The sequence below is a fragment of the Coregonus lavaretus genome, assembly GCF_964263955.1.
Source record: "Coregonus lavaretus genome assembly, chromosome: 32".
In the NCBI taxonomy this organism is placed as follows: Eukaryota; Metazoa; Chordata; class Actinopteri; order Salmoniformes; family Salmonidae; genus Coregonus; species Coregonus lavaretus.
In genome coordinates this window covers 27,143,147-27,165,020 of record NC_140019.1, presented here as the reverse complement: position 1 = coordinate 27,165,020, position 21,874 = coordinate 27,143,147, and the positions used below count along the sequence as shown (strand labels likewise).

The 21,874-nt window shown below is 44.0% G+C and overlaps 1 protein-coding gene across 4 annotated transcripts in view; it reads left to right on the top strand.

Annotated features, from left to right (window-relative positions):
* Window positions 1–21,874, top strand: part of enox2 (ecto-NOX disulfide-thiol exchanger 2) — a 286,837-nt gene that overhangs the window by 125,429 nt on the left and 139,534 nt on the right. For all 4 annotated transcript variants that reach the window (XR_014610462.1, XM_084150596.1, XM_084150598.1 and 1 more), the window contains one exon: window positions 13,231–13,374. Coding sequence is in view for 3 of the 4 variants with exons in the window: in XM_084150596.1 (XP_084006722.1) it covers window positions 13,231–13,374 (144 nt within the window). In the remaining variant the exon portion in view is untranslated. The remainder of the gene's footprint in view (window positions 1–13,230; window positions 13,375–21,874) is intronic.

Sequence of the window (21,874 nt, the reverse complement as noted above, 5' to 3'; positions counted from 1 at the left end):
ACTCCATTCTGAGGGCGGTTCTGTTTTTGTCTACTACATTTCTCCACAGTATCTGAGCAGCAGGTTCAAAGGCTCCATGCCTAAAGAGGTTATCTGGAGTGACGTGCCTCTCCTTTTATCAGACCCCATCTCCTTTTATCAGACCCTCTTCTATAAACATACAACAAAGAGACAGTCACACCCCAGGAATCACATTCACCACGGCCCTCTCTCTCTCTCTCTCTCTCTCTCTCTCTCTCTCTCTCTCTCTCTCTCTCTCTCTCTCTCTCTCTCTCTCTCTCTCTCTCTCTCTCTCTCTCTCTCTCTCTCTCTCTCTCTCTCTCTCTCTCTCTCTCTCTCTCTCTCTCTCTCTCTCTCTCTCTCTCTCTCTCTCTCTCTCTCTCTCTCTCTCTCTCTCTCTCTCTTCTCTCTCTCTCTCTCTCTCTCTCTCTCTCTCTCTCTCTCTCTCTCTCTCTCTCTCTCTCTCTCTCTCTCTCTCTCTCTCTCTCTCTCTCTCTCTCTCTCTCTCTCTCTCTCTCTCTCTCTCTCTCTCTCTCTCTCTCTCTCTCTCTCTCTCTCTCTCTCTCTCTCTCTCTCTCTCTCTCTCTCTTCTCTCTCTCTCTCTCTCTCTCTCTCTCTCTCTCTCTCTCTCTCTCTCTCTTCTCTCTCTATACACGGCTCAGTAGCATAAAAAGCTGCTATTGGCCTCTTTCAGCAGAAACGTTACCAAACATTCTCCATAAAATACATTACAGAAAAGCAGGTTGAGTGGTTCCTGTGTTTTGATTTAAGCCTAATTTCACACTAAGGCCTGAACAGTCAACGGAACTGGCTGAAGGGTTTATGTGTTTTTGTGCGTGTGTATTTGTCTAAGCGATACTGAAGGGAAACGCACGAGTGTAAGATTCTGTGTATGTCCACGTAGGTGTATTTAAACGTGTGTGTGTTTATGTGGATTTTATGTATGCCGGTGTGCTTATGTCTCGTCACCAACAGATACGCCACAGATAGAAATACCCAGCTTAGTCAGTCCGCGCAAAGCCTACGTGTCACCACACACACTTAACTGCGCTCCACATAGTGACTCACTTTAACAGCTACCGATAAACACGCGGACGGTTCGCCAATCCAATCTCAACATTTAGCTGCTCTCTTAACTCACACTGCTGCTGTTTGTCGTGTATTTTATGCTGAGAGCTGAGGGTTCGTTAAGATGCAGTAGAAAAGAGACAGGGAAAGGAAGCTGGCCTGTATAAATGTTTAAAGACATTGTTCCACTGAGTGATTCCATCTATTTGTGGCCATTAGTGAGCTGGAATGAAGAGGAACAGAAATCACCTGGAGGCCAGTAGGAGTGATCAGGGTCTCTGCTGCCTGCCTCAGCTCACACTCCTCTCTGGACCTTTACTAGGGGCGTTTTCATTAGGCACCAAACAGAAGACAAAGGACTGAACATGGAGGGAATACTGTAAATGTACCTAAACTTGTCCAATAAGAAACACTAGTTGATGTTTTCCGTTGTATATTACATTTTTTGCTACGGTATTACCTAATGAATATGACCCAGGAGATTGACTTTTTCACCAGAGGACCGTTTTTTTTTCTCTTTCACCAATGACGGCAATCATAGAAGCCTGTAATTTCTCAGTCAGTGGAATGCGTAAAGTAGGACTGAGACGTGTCAGTCTTCTGAAACCCTGTAATCAGACCTGAGTCATGACCATCTTGGATCCTGGTTGGTTGATATACTTCTCAGTCCACACTCTGGCCCCTAGTCACATAGTTTCTCTGTTTGACACGTGAGTGTGTGTATAGGCCTGTATAGTGTTGGGTGTGTGCATATGTGTGGTTTGTGTGTGGTTTACTATGGACTAGTAGCCCCTTTCATGTCCTTACCAGACCAGAGGCAGGTGTTGTGGAGGTAGACTGACTGAGGGCCATTGATGGCTATTCTCTTTCAGGTCCTCATCTCTCCTCAGACTCCATAAAGAGCTTGCTGTGCTAGGATTGGCTAAAGGAAGCCACACTTTCCCATCAGCTAACAGTGTTTGTGTGTGTGTCTGGGGCCAAAAGGCCTGATTTGATTCAGTAGAGGTTTTTATCTGAAACTTGTGCACATTTTTCAATGCTTCACCTGACTGAGGCCTTCTGAAGCCCGTAGCTCAGAAACCAAAACCCAAACTTCAAACAAGCCTTTAACTTTCTCTTTGGAAAATAGGGCCAGTTTTTGTAAAAGCACTGTTGTTTGTTCAATCAGTTATTTATGTGTTGTGTAAAAAGGAGGAATAACCTCTGGGAAAGAGGCTGAGATAATGATGAGGTCTTGGTACCTTTCACTTTGATTCACTGTCTGTTGTTTAAATGTATTAAATGTAACTTTCTCTAGTGCTATAAATACGCTAGCAGCTAGCACCAAGTGGAAAGCTAATGTAATGGCCTGATGAGAATTCTCCAGATGACTGGCATGCTTGTGCTTCCACATTAATCTGGATCAGACAGGCACCTTGTTGATTCATCTGCCAAGAGCATCCATCACTCCACATAGTCAGCTATGTGTGCTAATGCCCAGGACCCGAGTGGGCCCCTCTGATGTGCTAGGGACCACACTAGACGACCCAGGCTATGTATAGAGGTGCAGCTCACTTCTGACGAATCTCTATGGGGCTTTCATCTAACTCTGCCTTGTGAAAGACCTTGTGACTGGATTTCATCACCAGCCTTCCAGGCATTAGAGGAACATCGCTAGTGCTCTCGGCTAATTTTGGATCATTCACCTCGAAGCGCCAGCTGTCAGCACAGCGGATGAGGCCAGAGTCAAGTCACTTGACCTGGAGAAATAACAGCAACCTCCCATTATTTATTTCCCAGCAGCGTCTACAGGGGAGGGAATGAAAGCAGTGCACTGTGGGTCTCTGGGCAGGTCAGAATATGACCTCTGTCCAACATCAGTAAGGGCTTCTGGGTGGAGAATGTGACCATTACTGACTCTTTGACAATCAGACAGGAAATGACTGTTCTCTGAGCAGGAACCAGCTGACTCAGGTGAAACACTTTACACGACACAGTCAGAAAGGTCAGTGTTGTAACCCACAATCATAGAAGTCACTTTGGTTTGTTTCACTGACCCCTAAAAGGATAGGGTATTCTTCTAAATATTGTTGGTTAAGTTCAAATCCTGTGGCCGTTGGGAAGAGTCTGGTGTGTTGTGGGCCGGCAACCGGAAGGTTGGCATTATCCTGGATGCCATCTCTTGCCATTGTACTCTTGAGCAAGGCACTTAACCCCCAAGTCATTATTTAATGAAAGCAGCAAACATTTAGGGTGCGTGTTTTGTCATAGTGGAATGTACTCAAACCTCCAACGTTCTTCAGGTGGAGAGTCTGAGCCTAACCCTTCTTCTTGTCTCCTCTACGGAACTTCCAACGTTCTTCAGGTGGGGAGTCTGAGCCTAACCCTTCCTCTTGTCTCCTCTACGGAGCGTTTACTAATTATAGCAGACAATGTTTTAATATGCTAACATTAATTCAATAGAAATGGGCAAATGGCTCTTCTGAGAATAAGATTTAGAAACAGAATAAGAGGCCATCTCTTTTTGGGCCTGGGTTTGTGTGACCTTTGTCACCTATCAACGACTAGACGGAATTAAAATAGGAAACTTATTCAGAGCAGCTGTCTGTCCAGCTTGTTTTCTTATCAGACCCTCATCGCCTGAGTCTCTTCTGTTGTCAAAGTAGACGTGAATTGTTGAAAGGATGTTTTTCCAGAGTTTGAAGGAGTGGAAACCCCTACTGTCGTCATTGGTCTGATAAGTGTCTCTGTCAGCCAGCCACAGCATTTGATAAGACAAATCCATGGAGCTAAACGTGCAGAGTACAGAGGTCTTTGGGGACAGATGGCTTTTACTTGGTAATGGAGTATAAAACCTCAAAGAGAAGCAGAATAGAATTCATGAGGTCAGTGGTGTGTTAATGCTTTGTGTCACTGTACATTTCTCTCGATCACATGGATGAACAGGCTTTAATCTACCTGACTACCTGTTCACTTGTTCTTCATCACTGACAACATGGATGGTCCACTCCCTCACCTCACGCCACCCACATTGTTACACAATAACATATACGCACATGCACTTAGTGTGTCGTCCTTCCTAAATCATTTATAGCGTCTGGTTTACACCCAGTCAGTTGTGTAAAGGGGGACGGACCATGAGCAAAGAAAGAAGAGCGTTAACCAGGAGAGGAGTGACAGCTCTCCTGTACACATTATATCTGGATTTACTGTACTGACTACTTCCCCTGTGTTCTCGCTCGCTCTCTCTCTCTCTCTCTCCCGCTCTCTCGCTCTGTCTCTCTCTCTCCCTCTCTGCCTTCATCTCTCTCTGTGTGTCCCTCTCTCTCTGTCTCTCTCTCTCTGTCTGTCTGTCTCTCTCTCTCTTGTCTCTCTCTCTGTCTGTCTCTCTGCCTCTCTCTCTCTGCCTCTCCCACTCTGCCTCTTTCTCTCTGCCTCTCTCTGCCTCTCCCACTCTGCCTCTCTCTCTCTCTGCCTCTCTCACTCTGCCTCTCTCTCTCTCTGCCTCTCTCTGCCTCTCCCTCTCTGCCTCTCTCTCTCTGCCTCTCTCTGCCTCTCCCTCTCTGCCTCTCTCTGCCTCTCTCTGCCTCTCTCTGCCTCTCCCTCTCTGCCTCTCTCTGCCTCTCCCTCTCTGCCTCTCTCTGCCTCTCTCTGCCTCTCCCTCTCTGCCTCTCTCTGCCTCTCCCTCTCTGCCTCTCTCTGCCTCTCCCTCTCTGCCTCTCTCTGCCTCTCTCTGCCTCTCCCTCTCTGCCTCTCTCCCTACTGCTGGTATTTGTCAGTGCTATTATCCTGTCTCATTACTCCAGCTGAGAGTATTGCAGCCTTTTTCCTCAGGCTGTCATCACAGAGGAGCTCTGAGGCATCTCAGAGACACAGCCTGAATCCCTCCACCCCTCACGGGGCCCTCTGGCAAGGGACGAGGAACAACTAGAATGACACTGAAGGAGAGAGAAACCCAACAAACAGACCATCCATCAGTGTGTTGTGACTGAGAAGAGCCCCTGTCGGGTAGAGGGTAGTGTGATCCAGCTGTTCTCCAGGGTCACTGCAGCACAGAGCTCCCTTGTGTGTGTGTGTGTGGGTTTGGCAGAGGTGTGTGGCAGAGGCGTGTGCATGCCTGCAGTGTGTGGCAGAGGCCAGCAACACACCAGGGTTACCAAAAACACACAGAGACCTACAGCACAACCTATGGTACAGCACAGAGACACCTATGGTACAGCACAGAGACACCTACGGTACAGCACAGAGACACCTACGGTACTGTACAGAGACACCTACGGTACAGCACAGAGACACCTACGGTACAGCACAGAGACACCTACGGTACAGCACAGAGACACCTACGGTACAGCACAGAGACACCTACGGTACAGCACAGAGACACCTACGGTACAGCACAGAGACACCTACGGTACAGCACAGAGACACCTACGGTACAGCACAGAGACACCTACGGTACAGCACAGAGACACCTACGGTACAGAGACACCTACGGTACAGTACAGAGACACCTACGGTACAGTACAGAGACACCTACGGTACAGTACAGAGACACCTACGGTACAGTACAGAGACACCTACGGTACAGTACAGAGACACCTACGGTACAGTACAGAGACACCTACGGTACTGTACAGAGACACCTACGGTACTGTACAGAGACACCTATGGTACTGTACAGAGACACCTACAGCACAGTTAGAGAACTACAGTAAAGTTAGGGACCAGGCAGTGACTCGGCCTCCAGGTAATATACTACTAAAGAGGCCATCAATATAGCGTGTTGGCCTCTCTCCTTCAATTGTTCTGTCTCCTTTCATTTCCTCTTGAACCTCTTAAACTCTGAGAATAAAAAGCAGGCTTTATTAAACTATCTGGTATAAATCAGATGAAACTCTAGTTTATTTAGAAGATGAACTGAAGCATTTGTCATGTCTAGGAGAAGTCTGTAGACTGTGTTCTGAGACAGAGAGAAGGAGAGAGAGGCTGCCAGATGGATGTTGACGAGCAGAGCAGAGAGAGATGGAGGGTGTGTGGGTGGATTTGTAAGTAGTGAGCACTGGGTGTGCCGTGTGATGACAGTCAGCCAGTCAGTCAGTTGAGAGAAGTTGTATCAGGAATGGAGAACACTTCCTTTTCATTAGATGAACGACTTTCTACATAACGTTTATTGGGCAGATGGTTTCTCTGGGTTTGAAATAAGGCAATTCTGCACTTTATTCAACCGTTTGTCCTCTGTTTATTAGCCTGTTGTTTACCCATCTACTCTCTTCATGTGGAAAGCCCTGATGACACAGAGGGAGAGAACGGGATGGTTGGTTCTCGTTGTGATGGAAATGTGGGTACGTAAAGAACAGAACAAGGAGAGAGTGAAAGAGAGGATGGGAAGTAAACAGAGGGAGAGAGAGATGGAAGAAGGGCCTGATTAGGACAGATTCTATCAAGTTCTCTCTTATAGAGACGATAGAAGGCGCATCATGTGAACACAGACATTTCAAATTCCCCTGTAAACACATTAGGGATGGCTTTGTGTTGTGGAGCAGAGCTAGAGAAACAATCAGAATGCTGTTACCCCGGCACATCCATAAATGTATGAGGCTCACTGGGTGTCAGATTCCATTTCTGAGCCCCCTATGCAGAATGGAGTATTTAGTATTTTATTAGGATCCCCATTAGCAGTTGCTGAAGCATCAGCTACTCTTCCTGGGGTCCAATCAAAACATAATACAGAACATTAATAAACAGAACTACATTGATTTAAAATTTGAGTAATAGAACAAAAAATATATCCTGTACTGACACAACACAGAGAAACAGAGACTTACTGTAGGCCTACATTAATATATTACATTATCATTTTCATATATTACATACAAATTCTGTAACATCTATCACTTACACACATACATACGTATACATAGGCCTGCAATTGATTTAGGAGAGAGAGAGAGAGATGCATAGAGTGTGGGAGAGAGAGGGTTTTCTCCTCACACGTCAACAGAATGCCTGATCATTCACTTCCCAGCTACAGGTGATGTGTTCTACATACTACACTACTTCACCATACTGTACTTAATTGATACTCAACTTATGGCCATCAAAAATAATACAAAATGTATGTGATGCAACAATAGGCCTGATGCACTTTTATGTTCAGTGGTTCCTCAAAAGTGAAACAAATCACTTTACCATGTGATGTGGTGTTTTCAGGACTATGGTGCTGTGGCTTGTATTTGTCTTTAGTTTGTCCCTGTGTGTGTCCTGCTTGAAACTGCATCCACGGCCTTGTCCCAAGCACATAGCCCTTTCCACTAGTGTTGTCACGATACCATTATCGCGGTACTAGGAAGCAAAGGAATCAAAGCGTGAAGCGGATTGAAGTTCTTGAGGAAAACTGTCCTGATGTTGGAAAAAACAGTCAACCGTAGTCAGATTCGTTTATTTTGCAAGCTATAGCACACAATATTTTACAAAAGTAGTTTTTAAAGGACCATAGAATTTAGTCTGCTTCATGTTTTATTTTTTGGCTAAGAAAATCTGGTATCGTAGTATCGCGACACTGCTATTGTGACAGCACTACTGTCCATTCACAGACCCTGTCATCCCATATACGGGTTGAAAATGGCAGATTTTGTCATTGATAAGCACCTACATTTTAATGCAGTGGCTGTAAAGGAACATGCTATTCATGAATTCGGAGCTCTGGATCTGCTTCACAGCGCTGTATGGGTCTTGACTGACAGCCGTTCTGAACTTGAGCACGGCGAGACGCTCCCATCCCTCCTGCTAATTGGGCTACTTTTGCACATTTGTTGTCTGAGGGAAATGCTGTAAATCGAGAGGAGTAGATGTTTTCTGAAAGATAATAAAACCGCTTTTATGTCATACAAGCTAGGTGGGACAGCGTATACCGGGGTATTTGGAAATGGTTTTTCAATACCGTCAATACCGTTGAAACTATTTCTTTGACCTTTTTTTGTACATTTGTATATTTGTAGCTACTTTTTAAGTAAATACTTGCAGTCAACTTGTGCAGTATGTTAGGAGTTAAAGAAGATCACGTTGTTCATTTCACCTGTCACATAATTTTTCATTATGAAACTTACCGGTAGTACCCAGTCAAGTGGTGTTTGTACAAGTACACAATGACAACAGACCAGAGCCTTGTGAGTCACTGACTGTTGTGCAGCACATACCAGGTGATCTAGTTACGGTATGGAATTCACAACTAAATGTTTGCCAACTAGATATCTTATAACTATTAAGTTAACTGTGTAAAATGTGCTAAATGCAGTTGTGCATTTGGTTTGCTAATTTTATAACTAGTTAGCTGTCTAGCTAAGTGATTAGCTTCTTCCAAAATCAAGCTTTGCTTGCCGTTAACAGCAGAGAATCTCTGGCTCAAGAGCCTTGCTGTCTATTTGTTTTGTGCATGCCGCAAACTGTGAGTAGCATTTTTTTGTTACTTATGTAATTTTATGAGCTGGGATGTCTGTCCTGAATATAGTTTATGAAATGTTTGCAATGCGCTCATTAGCATTTAGTTAGCATTCTCGATGGGATTTTACATTTACTTGTTAGCATTGCTAACCTTCATATTACAGAGGCTCAGTGGGATTTGAAAATAGCTGCCAGTATTACTGAATATGGCACAAGGTCAGTATGACGATCTACATACTGCCCAAGCCTAATACAAGCAAACCACACACCCATGAGTCCAAATGTGCTCTTCACATTTCCATATTTGAAAACTCATGTCATTTACACTGTCAACGTTTATGATCGCTATGTTTGATCCACAGTTACAAGGATGGCATTTGTTATACCCTGGGTTGTCCTGAACAGAATTAGCCGTGGAACACGCACTTGAATGCACTCATGACCCAAAATTACAATATGTTTGTCCGAAGTGCCTTTTGAAAGCCTAACACTGTAAGATATTATTTTATAACTTAGCTAGCCGTGTTGGCAATAGAACAAGCTTTTAAATCAAGCCCACCTGACCCAGATTGCGATTTATAATGGAACATTTTTGGATTGCGTGAACAACAGTAATTGTGTGATGGCGGGGACACAGGGCTGTGTTCCAAACTAAACTACAAGTGTGCTTGCTTCAGTTCCTCAATGGCAAAGCTAGGAGAACTCAACAAATAACCTTTATAGTTGAAAGCTCTTTCCTTGAGTCATAAAAGTGCCTTGAAACAACTTATGTTATTTAATGTATCCAGAGTATTTTCAGATTTAGTTGTTGACAAAATGCTGCATATAAAATGCACATAAAATCAACAGTGTAATGTTTGGATTCAGTCTTGTGTCAGGTGAACTGTTGTGTCCTCACCTTTGGTCTGATCATTTCCCTATAATATCCAGTGTTCTTTTTCAATTGCTACCATGGTCATGCATATGCTTTTTATAGTTCTGTAAGGCAGCCCATCCATAAGCATTTATCTTATGGATACTTTGGACTTAATTGGAGTTTATACCATTAGATTCCCTGATTTATAACGAATATGTAGCTTACGTGATGGCGAATATGCAAGCAATTGATATTTTTGAGTTATGGCAATCAACTCGTATTAATTATTTGATCAAAAAAGGTCTTACATTTGATTCGACTAGGGAAGAATGAATTACGACACAGCAAACTCGCGTTGAACATTCTTGTTACGACGGTGAAGTCCCAGAGGACATCAGAGCGCAAAATAGAGCAGTTGCTATCAGAACTTCAAGCAGTGGAGGCTGCTGAGGGGATGACGGCTCATAGTAATGGCTGGAATGGAGTCAATGGAATGGTATCCACTACATGGAAACCACATGTTTGATACCATTCCATTGACTCCATTCCAGCCATTATTATGAGCCGTACTCCCGTATATCTCCCGAGTGGCGCAGTGGTCTAAGGCACTGCATCGCAGTGCTAGCTGTGCCACAAGAGATCCTGGTTTGAATCCAGGCTCTGTCGTAGCCGGCCGTGACCGGGAGACCCATGGGGTGGCGCACAATTGACCCAGCGTCGTCCAGGGTAGGGGAGGGAATGGCCGGCAGGGATGTAGCTCAGTTGGTAGAGCATGGTGTTTGCAACGCCAGGGTTGTGGGTTCGATTCCCACGGGGGGCCAGTATGAAACATAAAAAAAATAATGTATGCACTCACTAACTGTAAGTCGCTCTGGATAAGAGCGTCTGCTAAATGACTAAAATGTAAATATACTCCCCACAGCAGCCTCCACTGGCTTCAAGCATGCGAAAAAGAGCATGATTTGACTAGGTAATTTCTACATGAGAGATTTTTTAGAGAACAGAGCACAAATAGGCTCCGAAGTGATTTGTCTATCTTGGGTACAGATAGCGGGATGGACAAAGTCAGTCCAACCTAGGGGTGTGGTGTGACTTCAAGCTGTTCTCTGGTGTGTGAGCGGACCAAGCTACCGAAATGGCTCCTATTGCAGCTATAGGGACAGGTACAGAGGCTAATCCCAAACAGCCCACAAAGTGTTGTTGTGATTTCTGTAAAAGGGAAGGGCATATAGTCAGGCGCTGTTGGAACCCAGGCAGAGGAAATCCTGCACATTTTAGGCAGCCTGCCGGCCCACAAAGTCAAATATAAATCACATTTTATTTGTCACGTGCGCTGAATACAACAGGTGTAGACCTTACAGTGAAATGCTTACTTACAAGCCCTTAACCAACAATGCAGTTTTAAGAAAAATAAGTGTTAAGCAAAAAATAGATGAGTAAAAAATAAATAACTAATAAGTAACAAATAATTAAAGAGCAGCAGTAAAATAACTATAGTGAGGCTATATACAGGAGGTACCGGTACATAGTCAATGTGCGGGGGCACAGGTTAGTAAAGGTAATTGAGGTAATATGTACATGTAGGTAGAGTTAAAGTGACTATGTGGTCCTCTGTAGTTCAATTGGTAGAGCATGGCGCTTGTAACACCAGGGTAGTGGGTTCGGTCCCCGGGACCACCCATACGTTAAAATGTATGCACACATGACTGTAAGTCACTTTGGATAAAAACGTCAGCTAAATGGCTTATTATTATTATTATTATTATTATTATTATTATTATTATTATTATTATTATTATTATAATAACAGAGTAGCAGCAGTGTAAAAGAGGGGGTGGATGGGGGGGCAATGCAAATAGTCCGGGTAGCCATTTGATTAGCAGTTCAGGAGTCTTATGGCTTGGGGGTAGAAGCTGTTAAGAAGCCTTTTGGAGCTAGTCTTGGCGCTCCGGTACCGCTTGCCGTGCGGTAGCAGAGAGAACAGTCTATGGCTAGGGTGGCTGGAGCCTTTGACAATTTTTAGGGTCTTCCTCTGACACTTCCTGGTATAGAGGTCCTGGATGGCAGTAAGCTAGGCCCCAGTAAAATAAAAAATATGCCATTTAGCAGACACTTTTATCCAAAGCGACTTACAGTCATGCGTGCATACATTTTTGTGTATGGGTGGTCCCGGGGATCGAACCCACTACCTTGGCGTTACAAGCGCCGTGCTCTACCAGCTGAGCTACAGAGGACCACATGTCCCCCAGTGATGTACTGGGCCGTACGCAGTACCCTCTGTAGTGCCTTGCGGTCAGAGGCCGAGCAGTTGCCATACTAGTCAGTGATGCAACCAGTCAGGCTGTATAACTTTTTGAGGATCTGAGGACCCATGCCAAATCTTTTCAGTCTCCTGAGGGGGAATAGGCTTTGTCGTGCCCTCTTCACGACTGTCTTGGTGTGTTTGGAACATGATAGTTTGTTGGTGATGTGGACACCAAGGAACTTGAAGCTCTCAACCTGCTCCACTACAGCCCCATCGATGAGAATGGGGACGTGCTCGGTCCTCCTTTTCCTGTAGTCCACAATCATCTCCTTTGTATTGGTCACGTTGAGGGAGAGGTTGTTATCCTGGCACCACTTGGCCTGGTCTCTGACCTCCTCCCTATAGGCTGTCTCATCGTTGTCGGTGATCAGACCTTATCACTGTTGTGTCTTTGGCAAACTTAATGATGGTGTTGGAGTCGTGCCTGGCCATGCAGTCATGGGTGAACAGGGAGTACAGGAGGGGACTGAGCACGCACCCCTGAGGGGCCCCCGTGTTGAAGATCAGTGTGGCAGATGTGTTGTTACCTGCCCTTACCACCTGGGGGCGGCCCGTCAGGAAGTCCAGGATCCAGTTGCAGAGGGAGGTGTTTAGTCCCAGGGTCCTTAGCTTAGTGATGAGCTTTGAGGGCACTATGGTGTTGAACGCTGAGCTGTAGTCAATGAATAGCATTCTTACGTTGGTGTTCCTTTTGTCCAGGTGGGAAAGGGCAGTGTGCTACATGTCTGTAGTCATTTAGGCAGGTTACCTTAGTGTTCTTAGGCACAGGGACTATGGAGGTCTGCTTGAAACATGTTGGTATTACACACTCAGTCAGGGACAGTTTGAAAATGTCAGTGAAGACACTTGCCAGTTGGTCAGCGCATGCTCGGAGTACACGTCCTGGTAATCCGTCTGGCCCTGTGGCCTTGTGAATGTTGACCTGTTTAAAGGTCTTACTCACATCCTCTACGGAGAGCGTGATCACACGGTCGTACGGGACAGCTGATGCGCTCATGCATGCTTCAGTGTTGCTTGCCTCGACGCAAGCATAGAAGTAATTTAACTCATCTGGTAGACTCGTGTCACTGGGCAGCTTGCGGCTGTGCTTCCTTTTGTAGTCTGTAATAGTTTGCAAGCGCTGCCACATTCGACTAGCGTCAGAGCCGCTGTAGTACGATTCAGTCTTCGTCCTAAATTGACGCTTTGCCTGTTTTAATGGTTCGTCCAAGGGCATAGCGGGATTTCTTATAAGCGTTCGGGTTAGAGTCCCGCTCCTTGAAAGCGGCAGCTCTACCCTTTGGTTGAATAGAGTTGTATTTCCACAGTCTTTGGCGGGGTCTTGCCTTTGTTTCTTTAGTTTAGACTTCTCCAGAGGAAGTCATACATTTGTCTCTCCTTGTGGTTTTCTCATCACATATTAAATCGTTTGTAGTCTATGTACTCTGCTCTGTGGATATATTGTGAATGTGTTAAACAATAGTATCTAACTCAAGATTTATCTGGTTTAACATGGCTGCTTGTTGTGTTTCTGTTGTGGTTTGTATATCTATGGTCCATCTGGTTTAACATGGCTGCTTGTTGTGTTTCTGTTGTGTTTCAGGACTGAACCCGCTGTCCTTTGACCCGTCCTCCAACAACGAACCCCTGCAGTTCAGCAACTCCAACGGTCCGCTGGTGTCAGACTGTCCCCTGGAGAACGGAGCTGAAAACAGCATTAAGAGGAAGAGACCCAGCCTGCCTCCAGGTACTATAGTACTGTCATATTACTGCAGTATATAAGAAGTGGTCCTCTGTAGCTCAGCTGGTAGAGCACGGCGCTTATAACGCCAAGGTAGTGGGTTCGATCCCCGGGACCACCCATACACAAAAAAAAAATGTATGCACGCATGACTGTAAGTCGCTTTGGATAAAAGCGTCTGCTAAATGGCATATTATTATTATTATTAAGTACATAACACTACACAGCTCTGCCTCCAGGTACTATAGTACTGTCATATTACTGCAGTATATAAGAAGTACATAACACTACACAGCTCTGCATCCAGGTACTATAGTACTGTCATATTACTGCAGTATATAAGAAGTACATAACACTACACAGCTCTGCATCCAGGTACTATAGTACTGTCATATTACTGCAGCATATAAGAAGTACATAACACTACACAGCTCTGCCTGCAGGTACTATAGTACTGTCATATTACTGCAGTATATAAGAAGTACATAACACTACACAGCTCTGCCTCCAGGTACTATAGTACTGTCATATTACTGCAGTATATAAGAAGTACATAACACTACACAGCTCTGCCTCCAGGTACTATAGTTCTGTCATATTACTGCAGCATATAAGAAGTACATAACACTACACAGCTCTGCCTGCAGGTACTATAGTACTGTCATATTACTGCAGTATATAAGAAGTACATAACACTACACAGCTCTGCATCCAGGTACTATAGTACTGTCATATTACTGCAGTATATAAGAAGTACATAACACTACACAGCTCTGCCTCCTGGTACAATAAAATACTGTTAAAATTGACAAGGTGAACATCAGTGGTACCTTTGCATTTTAAACTGTGAGCCTGTAACTGTGAGAGTAATTTAAAGTGAGGTCGAAACTTGGTAAAAGCTCTTTCGTGTTTTCCATCCTGAGGGCCTTATTGCCAGTTAGACCTGTGGAGGTCAGGGCCGTCTGTCTAAAGCTGCAGGATTCTGGTCCTGGTGATTGCAGCTCTCACACCTTAGCCTGGCTGTTACCGTGCCAACAACACCTGCCAATCAATTCTTAGAAATGCCTTCAGGTTTCTCTCACGAGTGACCTGTCGCACAGAGAGTAATGTGCTGAGAGGAAGTGTGTGTGTGTGTGTGTGTGTGTGCGCCCCCGCATTCGTGTGTGTGTCGTTGACTTTTTCATTACTAAAGGAGGCCTAGTTTTAATCAGTGACTCTGCATTCTAATTAAAGAATGTGTCTCTAATTAATTGCATTATGACAAGTAGAATGAAGAGGTCCTTAAGACAGAGAGGTGTTGCTGTATGTTTTCTGGTGTCTTGGTGACCTTAATAGGTCAGGATTAATTGTCAGTGTTAATTAACCACTTTTTACCATTCGTCTTTTTGCACTTTTAAATAAATTACCCTTTCTAGTGAGTTTGATTGAGTTCTCACTATTTAATATCTGTTCATTTCATCTAATTATTATGCATCATTACCAACCCAGAACTAGACATGAAGACCTTGAGTAGGTTTAGATTGATGGAGGTACAAAGGACATGTTCGATGTGTAAGTAATAAACATACTGTTTATGCAGAACAATGTTACACGGTCTATGCACTGAAATTGACTAGAGCGACAGAGCAAATAACCTGAATAGAATCGATACACTTCAATGCTCTCTTGCCTCAGTATATTCTCGCTAGTGTGCTGCATGTCAATGAATAGAGTGTCAGTCTTGTCCTGTAGATATACGCACAGAGAGACACATAATAAAATATTGACTCACATTAAGTGCTGGTCACTGTGAAAACCTGTGTGAATGGCCATGTCCAATTATCCGTAATTGCGTTCTAAATAGTAGGCTGATTGGGTGTGCGGAAATAGAAAGTTTCATAGTATATGAAATGTCCGTCTGTGTTTGAGTTAGGGGTGGGCGATATGAACAAAAATTCATATCACAATATTTTCCACTGTCCAGACGATAATAATATAATGGTAAAAAAATGTTTTAACATTTTATGAGCCCTTCAAAGTTCATAAATGACTAAACATTGCTTTTAACCTTATAGAAACAGAAAGGGTGCATTGCACATTTTTAAAATTATTTGTTTTACTTCTGTTGTAAACCTGTGCAAACATGAAACATAAACAAAGGTATATGAGTTAAATAAATATGCAGTTACATTTTATTTAAAAAAAAACATTTAAAGTACTCAGGATGTAAACTTTTTCCTGCCAAATATAAGAAGTGCAGTCTTATTCCATATAACACTGGTCATTATGAATTCAAGTTGTAAACCTTTTCAAATTAACTTCAAGGATTAACCAGACAGTCTGTATGTTTCTCAGTTCATCATGTAACAATTCACTGCCTCCCTCTTCACAAGTTCCGTGCCAGGAACACCAGCCTATTGACAGTTTCTGGCTTCCAAGTTGCCCGGTGGCATGTGACCACATTGCCCCCAGTGCTAAATGCTCTCTGAGGGCGAACTTGTGGCAGGGATGCATAAATATTTATTTGTCAGACAACTCAATTGTGGGAAGTTGGATGTGTGAACTCGCCAACACTCCAAAGGATCAGCCTCACTGTCTGCTGCCATCATCAGAGTGTAGCTGTCCAGCTCTTGCTCGATGACCTGTCTCTGGATTCTTAAGGCAGGTGCACTACTGGTTTTCTTAAAGAAGCTCCCAAGGCTCTTCTTGGACTTTGCTGATTGTGGAGCAGTGGCAGCTTCTTTCTCTCTCTCACTCTGGTCCTCTTCAAAAGAGAAGTCTCCCACGGCTGTGTTCCCTACCAGGAGGGCTTCTGTCTCGGAGGCAGCTCTCACCTTCACCTCCACCAGCTTCTCATTGGTCATGTAGGTGGTCTTGAACCTCGGTTCCAGAAAGGTAGCCATGGTGAGCAGCTCATCTGTTTCAGGGTCGGTGTATTTGTCATTCAGGTAATTGAGGACCCTCATCTTAATCTCTCCGGTCAGTTTGGCTTCGCCCTCATTTGATTTCAGAACCTCCGTCTTCAATAAATGGAGGACCGGCTTCAGATAGGACACACTCACGTATGTCTCTCCTGACAGGGCATCTGTGAAATCCTGGAGGGGCTTAAGTGCTGCCGTGATAGATTCAAAGACCTCAATGTCTTGCCAGGAGGGTGCAAGGTCACGTGTTTTTTTGTCTGCTGCCAGGACATGTGTGATGGCCTTTTCCTGCTCCAGGACTCTTTCCATCATCTGCAGTCGTGATCCCCACCTTGTCGGGGATTCCGTGATGAGCTTGTGGAGGGGCAGGCTCAGTTTATCCTGTGCACTTGTCAGGGCCTTCTGCTTCTTCCAACTATAGGAAAATGTGCTGACCACTTTCTTCCACGCTCCTGTGGCCCAGGAAACCCGAGGTTTGTTTTGCACACTCCTCTCTGCAAAATAAAAAGGTGAAAAATAATTACATATGAATTACAATTATTCAATAGAAATAACATGACATCTGCTGTAATTAAAACAATTTACAGCATGGACACTGGACATGATTACACATTTAATCCATCTATAGATTTACAAACAACTGTTGTGATTAAGAGAGCTATGTTGCTTTAGAAAACAGTATCATTTATTGAGTAGGCTATTTATTATTGAAAGAGAGAGGATAGATTCATATATTGAAACCATAGGCTAATGTATCAATTATAAATAAAAGCAATGTAATCCATGTAATGTTTGGATATTGCACACATTTACAAATTACAATTATTCTAGATTTGCATAGCTGTATATATCTGGCTTAACGTATAAGAAGGATCAGGCAGTGTAGTCAGCTCTAACTTTCAACAGAGGAGATAAGGAATACAACAGTTATTCTGCATTTTATGTTGTTTTTAAGTGATGTTATATTTCTACCTAGCTCTGTGTGTTTTGGACGTTGAAACTTACCAATAGCAATGTGTAGTCTGTGTCCGAAACACCCTAGTCTTGTCCATTTGTTCAGCTCCAATGCTTTGACCATGTTCGATCCGCTGTCGGTAGTATGTATATACTTGACTCGACTCTTTCAAGCCCCAGGATGAAAGTGCCTCCCTCAGCCCAGCTGCAATTATTTCTCCGGTGTGGTCGTCTGGGAAATAAGAGGTCTAAAGGCATTTGCTTTGCAGCTTCCAGTTGTCGTCAATGTAATGAATCGTGAGGCTAATGTATGGCTCTGTGGTCCGGCAGTGGTAGAGAAGAATGCAGCGTTACGGATCTCGTTGGCAACTCTGTCCCGACATTCTGTGTAGAGTTCTGGCAGACATGTTTTGCTGAAGTATTTACGGCTCGGGATCTTGGGTCTAGAGTTCGAATCAACTTTCTGAAACAGTCTTTCTCCACAGTTTGAATTGGTTCCATGTCTTTCTCTATGTGATACGTAATTGCACTCGTTATTGTTAGAAATTGCGTAATTCAAATCTGGTATTGGAATAAGAATCAAGAGATCTTCAATCAAAGCTTAATTTATTATATGCAAAATGTATGTATGATAAGTATGAAGGTTCGTATATATACGGGTCCGCTGAAGTACCACGCAGGGCACTCAGAGAACTGATCCATTGTTACAGGTTCTTCCTCAAATAATCTGACAGAGAGAGAGAGTTCCCACCTCTCTGCTGGCCAATCAGAGTAGATGCTGAGCGTGGTTTAGACTTACTCAGCCAATCCGTTGGCGCACGGGTTGGTCCCAATCCCTCGGCGCTCCATTTGTTGCACACTGTTGCCAGGCATAAGTTTATCATAACAACCTGTGGAGTTAGCACTTTTTTGCAGTACCCATGTCCTTGGAAGGTTCACAGATCACAAAGAAGCAGTGTTCGTATCTGTGAGAAATACAAGTCTTATCTATAAGAAATACAAGTTTTATCTCATCCTAGCCCCTAACGTTCCTCACATGAATCACAGCCTGTTATGTGAAACAATTCAAACCTATGCTCCTCATTAATGCATTCCTTCTAAGCTATTCATCACTTACAGATCCAATTATGAGAAAACAAATCCCAACATTATCTCATTCCACTTCTTGCTCTTCTTGTCATAGGGAGTACCACTAATGAATGATGGCTTGAGTGACAGCTGAGTGTGGTTCTGGCTTAAAGATGTCTTGGGACTTGCTCCGCTGCTCAGGTGGTTTGTTGCACGCATTCTAGTAGATTCTTCATATTCGCGCACATGCAGGGTTTTCAGGTGGTGAAAAAGATTGCTGGTGTTTCCACCTTTGGCTAGCACAATGCGTCGACACAACTTCCACAGTACTGTTTGCCTTTGGCTAGCACAATTCGTCGACACAACTTCCACAGTACTGTTTGCCTTTGGCTAGCACAATGCGTCGACACAACTTCCACAGTACTGTTTGCCTTTGGCTAGCACAATGCGTCGACACAACTTCCACAGTACTGTTTGCCTTTGGCTAGCACAATGCGTCGACACAACTTCCACAGTACTGTTTGCCTTTGGCTAGCACAATGCGTCGACACAACTTCCACAGTACTGTTTGCCTTTGGCTAGCACAATGCGTCGACACAACTTACACAGTACTGTTTGCCTTTGGCTAGCACAATGCGTCGACACAACTTACACAGTACTGTTTGTTGGTCGAGGTCAGATATCTTAAAGCCAAACCAGTTCCAAACGACAGAGGCCCCCTTTTTTCGAACCAATTCTTCGTCGTCCTGCAAAACAACCTCTAGCGTTATTTGCGGACACTTTTGCTAACGAAAGGAGTTTACTTCACTAAATGTTTGCTTACTCTAAAGTTGCGCATGCTTGTTTGTTGATTGGCAGGCAGATTGTGCGTAACGTCCATGCTTCTAGTTTTTTTCTTTGCTAAAAAAGGCTATGTTTCTAGTAAAATAAACCATTTTAACTATCCCACTAGGCTGTATCACTCGACAGAAATGTTGAACGAAACAAAAACGCCTTATTTCATACATTAATTTATCATGATATGCACGATATGGAAAAATCCATATCATGGCACAACGTCATACCGGTATTTACATTCATACTGGTATACCGACCACCCCTAGTTTGAGTACATGTTGGTGTTTAAGAGAGTGTGTAATGTCACTGCTAAGATGAAAGCCAGTCAGAGAGCTTTAGATCAAAGCCTCTGCACACACATCTAATACACCATGTCCCTTTGGAGAGGAGAGAGCATTCATTGTTTTACAGCATCTTGGAGATAGAGAGAGAGAGATAAAAAGATAGTGACTAATCAAAGTATGGTGTTTTTAAGAACATCCTTATGTTAAAACCTCACGCTGTGCGCTGGTTTAGACATGAGTCACACCTCACAAACCCTCAAGAGTTGCTCTGTCTACGTGCACCTGCTTAGCAACAGAACATTAGATAATGATGACTTACCATTAACGACAGCGCAGGGGTCCCTCAGCCTTTCAGAACACTGGCATTATATCTGTTATTGCTGTGTTACATTAATCTGCTCCCTAATGGAAAACCTGTTAAATGGGGACAATCTGCAGCATCTGGAGCTGGGTACATTTAGTGGCTTTAATGTTCTCTAGCATCACAAGAACCAGTACAGTCCTCCAGCTCTCTGAGGAGAAAAGATGGAGCACGGACTAATTAGCAGCCATGTGGATTTACCCTCGTTAAGGAATTCTACTGGATATATTCATCTCGTTAGGGGTTGCAATTCATTAGACGCAGAAATCCGCACACTCGGCAACACTGGTTCTCTGGTGATGGGGTGTGTGTGGTGATAATTTAGGCAGCGAGTGATTCCCAAGACCAAAACAGTGATGTTTACTCCATGTACTGAAGTTTAAACCACTAAACTTCTAAATGTCTCAAACAAGCAGCAGAAGGGCTAGCTTACAGCAGTAATGAGGGTCCATTTGACTTAACAGACACTGCAACTGTTCAGCAAAGTAAACAGTTTAATGAAGTTTTCATGGCTTTGACACTGTATTAATAACCCCACAGCTTCACAGCAAAGTGCAGCTGAATTCATGCCCACTCAACACTTTGTAATTCATGCAATTAACTAAATATTTATAGTTATGATGACATTGTATTCATAAGTCAACCCTGCAAATGCCTGGAAAGTAAAAAAGTTCAAAGGAATCCTGCCTACTCAACACAAAGGAGGTGTTGGCTTTGGGGATGACCAGTGAGATATACCTGCTGAAACGCAGACTACGGGTGGGTGTTGCTATGGTGACCAATGAGCTAAGATAAGGCGGGGATTTGCCTAGCAGGGATTTATAGATGACCTGGAGCCAGTGGGTTTGGCGACGAATATGTAGTGAGGGCCAGCCAACGAGAGCGTACAGGTCACAATGGTGGGTAGTATATGGGGCTTTGGTGACAAAACGGATGGCACTGTGATATACTACGTCCAATTTGCTGAGTAGAGTGTTGGAGGCTATTTTGTAAATGACATCGCCGAAGTCAAGGATCGGTAGGATAGTCAGTTTTACGAGGGCATGTTTGGCAGCATGAGTGAAGGAGGATTTGTTGCAAAATAGGAAGCGATTCTAGATTTAACTTTGGATTGGAGATGCTTAATGTGAGTCTGTAAGGAGAGTTTACGGTCTAACCAGACACCTATGTATTTGTAGTTGTCCACATATTCTAAGTCAGACCCGTCGAGAGTAGTGATTCTAGTCGGGCAGGCGGGTGCAAGCAGTGTTCGATTGAAGAGCATGCATTTAGTTTTACTAGCGTTTAGGAGCAGTTGGAGGCTATGGAAGGAGTGTTGTATGGCATTGAAGCTCATTTGGAGGTTTGTTAGCACAGTATCCAATGAAGGGCCAGATGTATACAAAATGGTGTCTGCGTAGAGGTGGATCTGAGAGTCACCAGCAGCAAGAGCGACATCATTGATATACACAGAGAATAGAGTTGGCCCGAGAATTGAACCTTGTGTCACCCCCACAGAGACTGCCAGAGGTCCAGACAACAGGCCCTCCGATTTGACACATTGAACTCTATCTGAGAAGTAGTTGGTGAACCAGGCGAGGCAGTCATTTGAGAAACCAAGGCTATTTAGTCTGCCAATAAGAATGCGGTGGTTGACAGAGTCGAAAGCCTTGGCCAGGTCGATGAAGACTGCTGCACAGTACTGTCTTTTATCGATCATGGTTATAATATCGTTTAGGACCTTTAGCGTGGCTGAGGTACACCCATGACCAGCTCGGAAACCAGATTGCAAAGTGGAGAAGGTACGGTGGGATATGAAATGGACGGTGATCTGTTTGTTAACTTGGCTTTCAAATACTTTCGAAAGGCAGGGCAGGATGGATATAGGTCTGTAACAGTTTGGATCTAGAGTTTCACCCCTGTTGAAGAGGGGGATGACCTCGGCAGCTTTCCAATCTCTGGGGATCTCAGATGATACGAAAGCGAGGTTGAACAGGCTAGTAATAGGGGTTGCTACAATTTTGGCGGCTAATTTTAGAAAGAAAGGGTCCAGATTGTCTAGCCCGGCTGATTTGTAGGGGTCCAGATTTTGCAGCTCTTTCAGAACATCAGCTATCTGAATT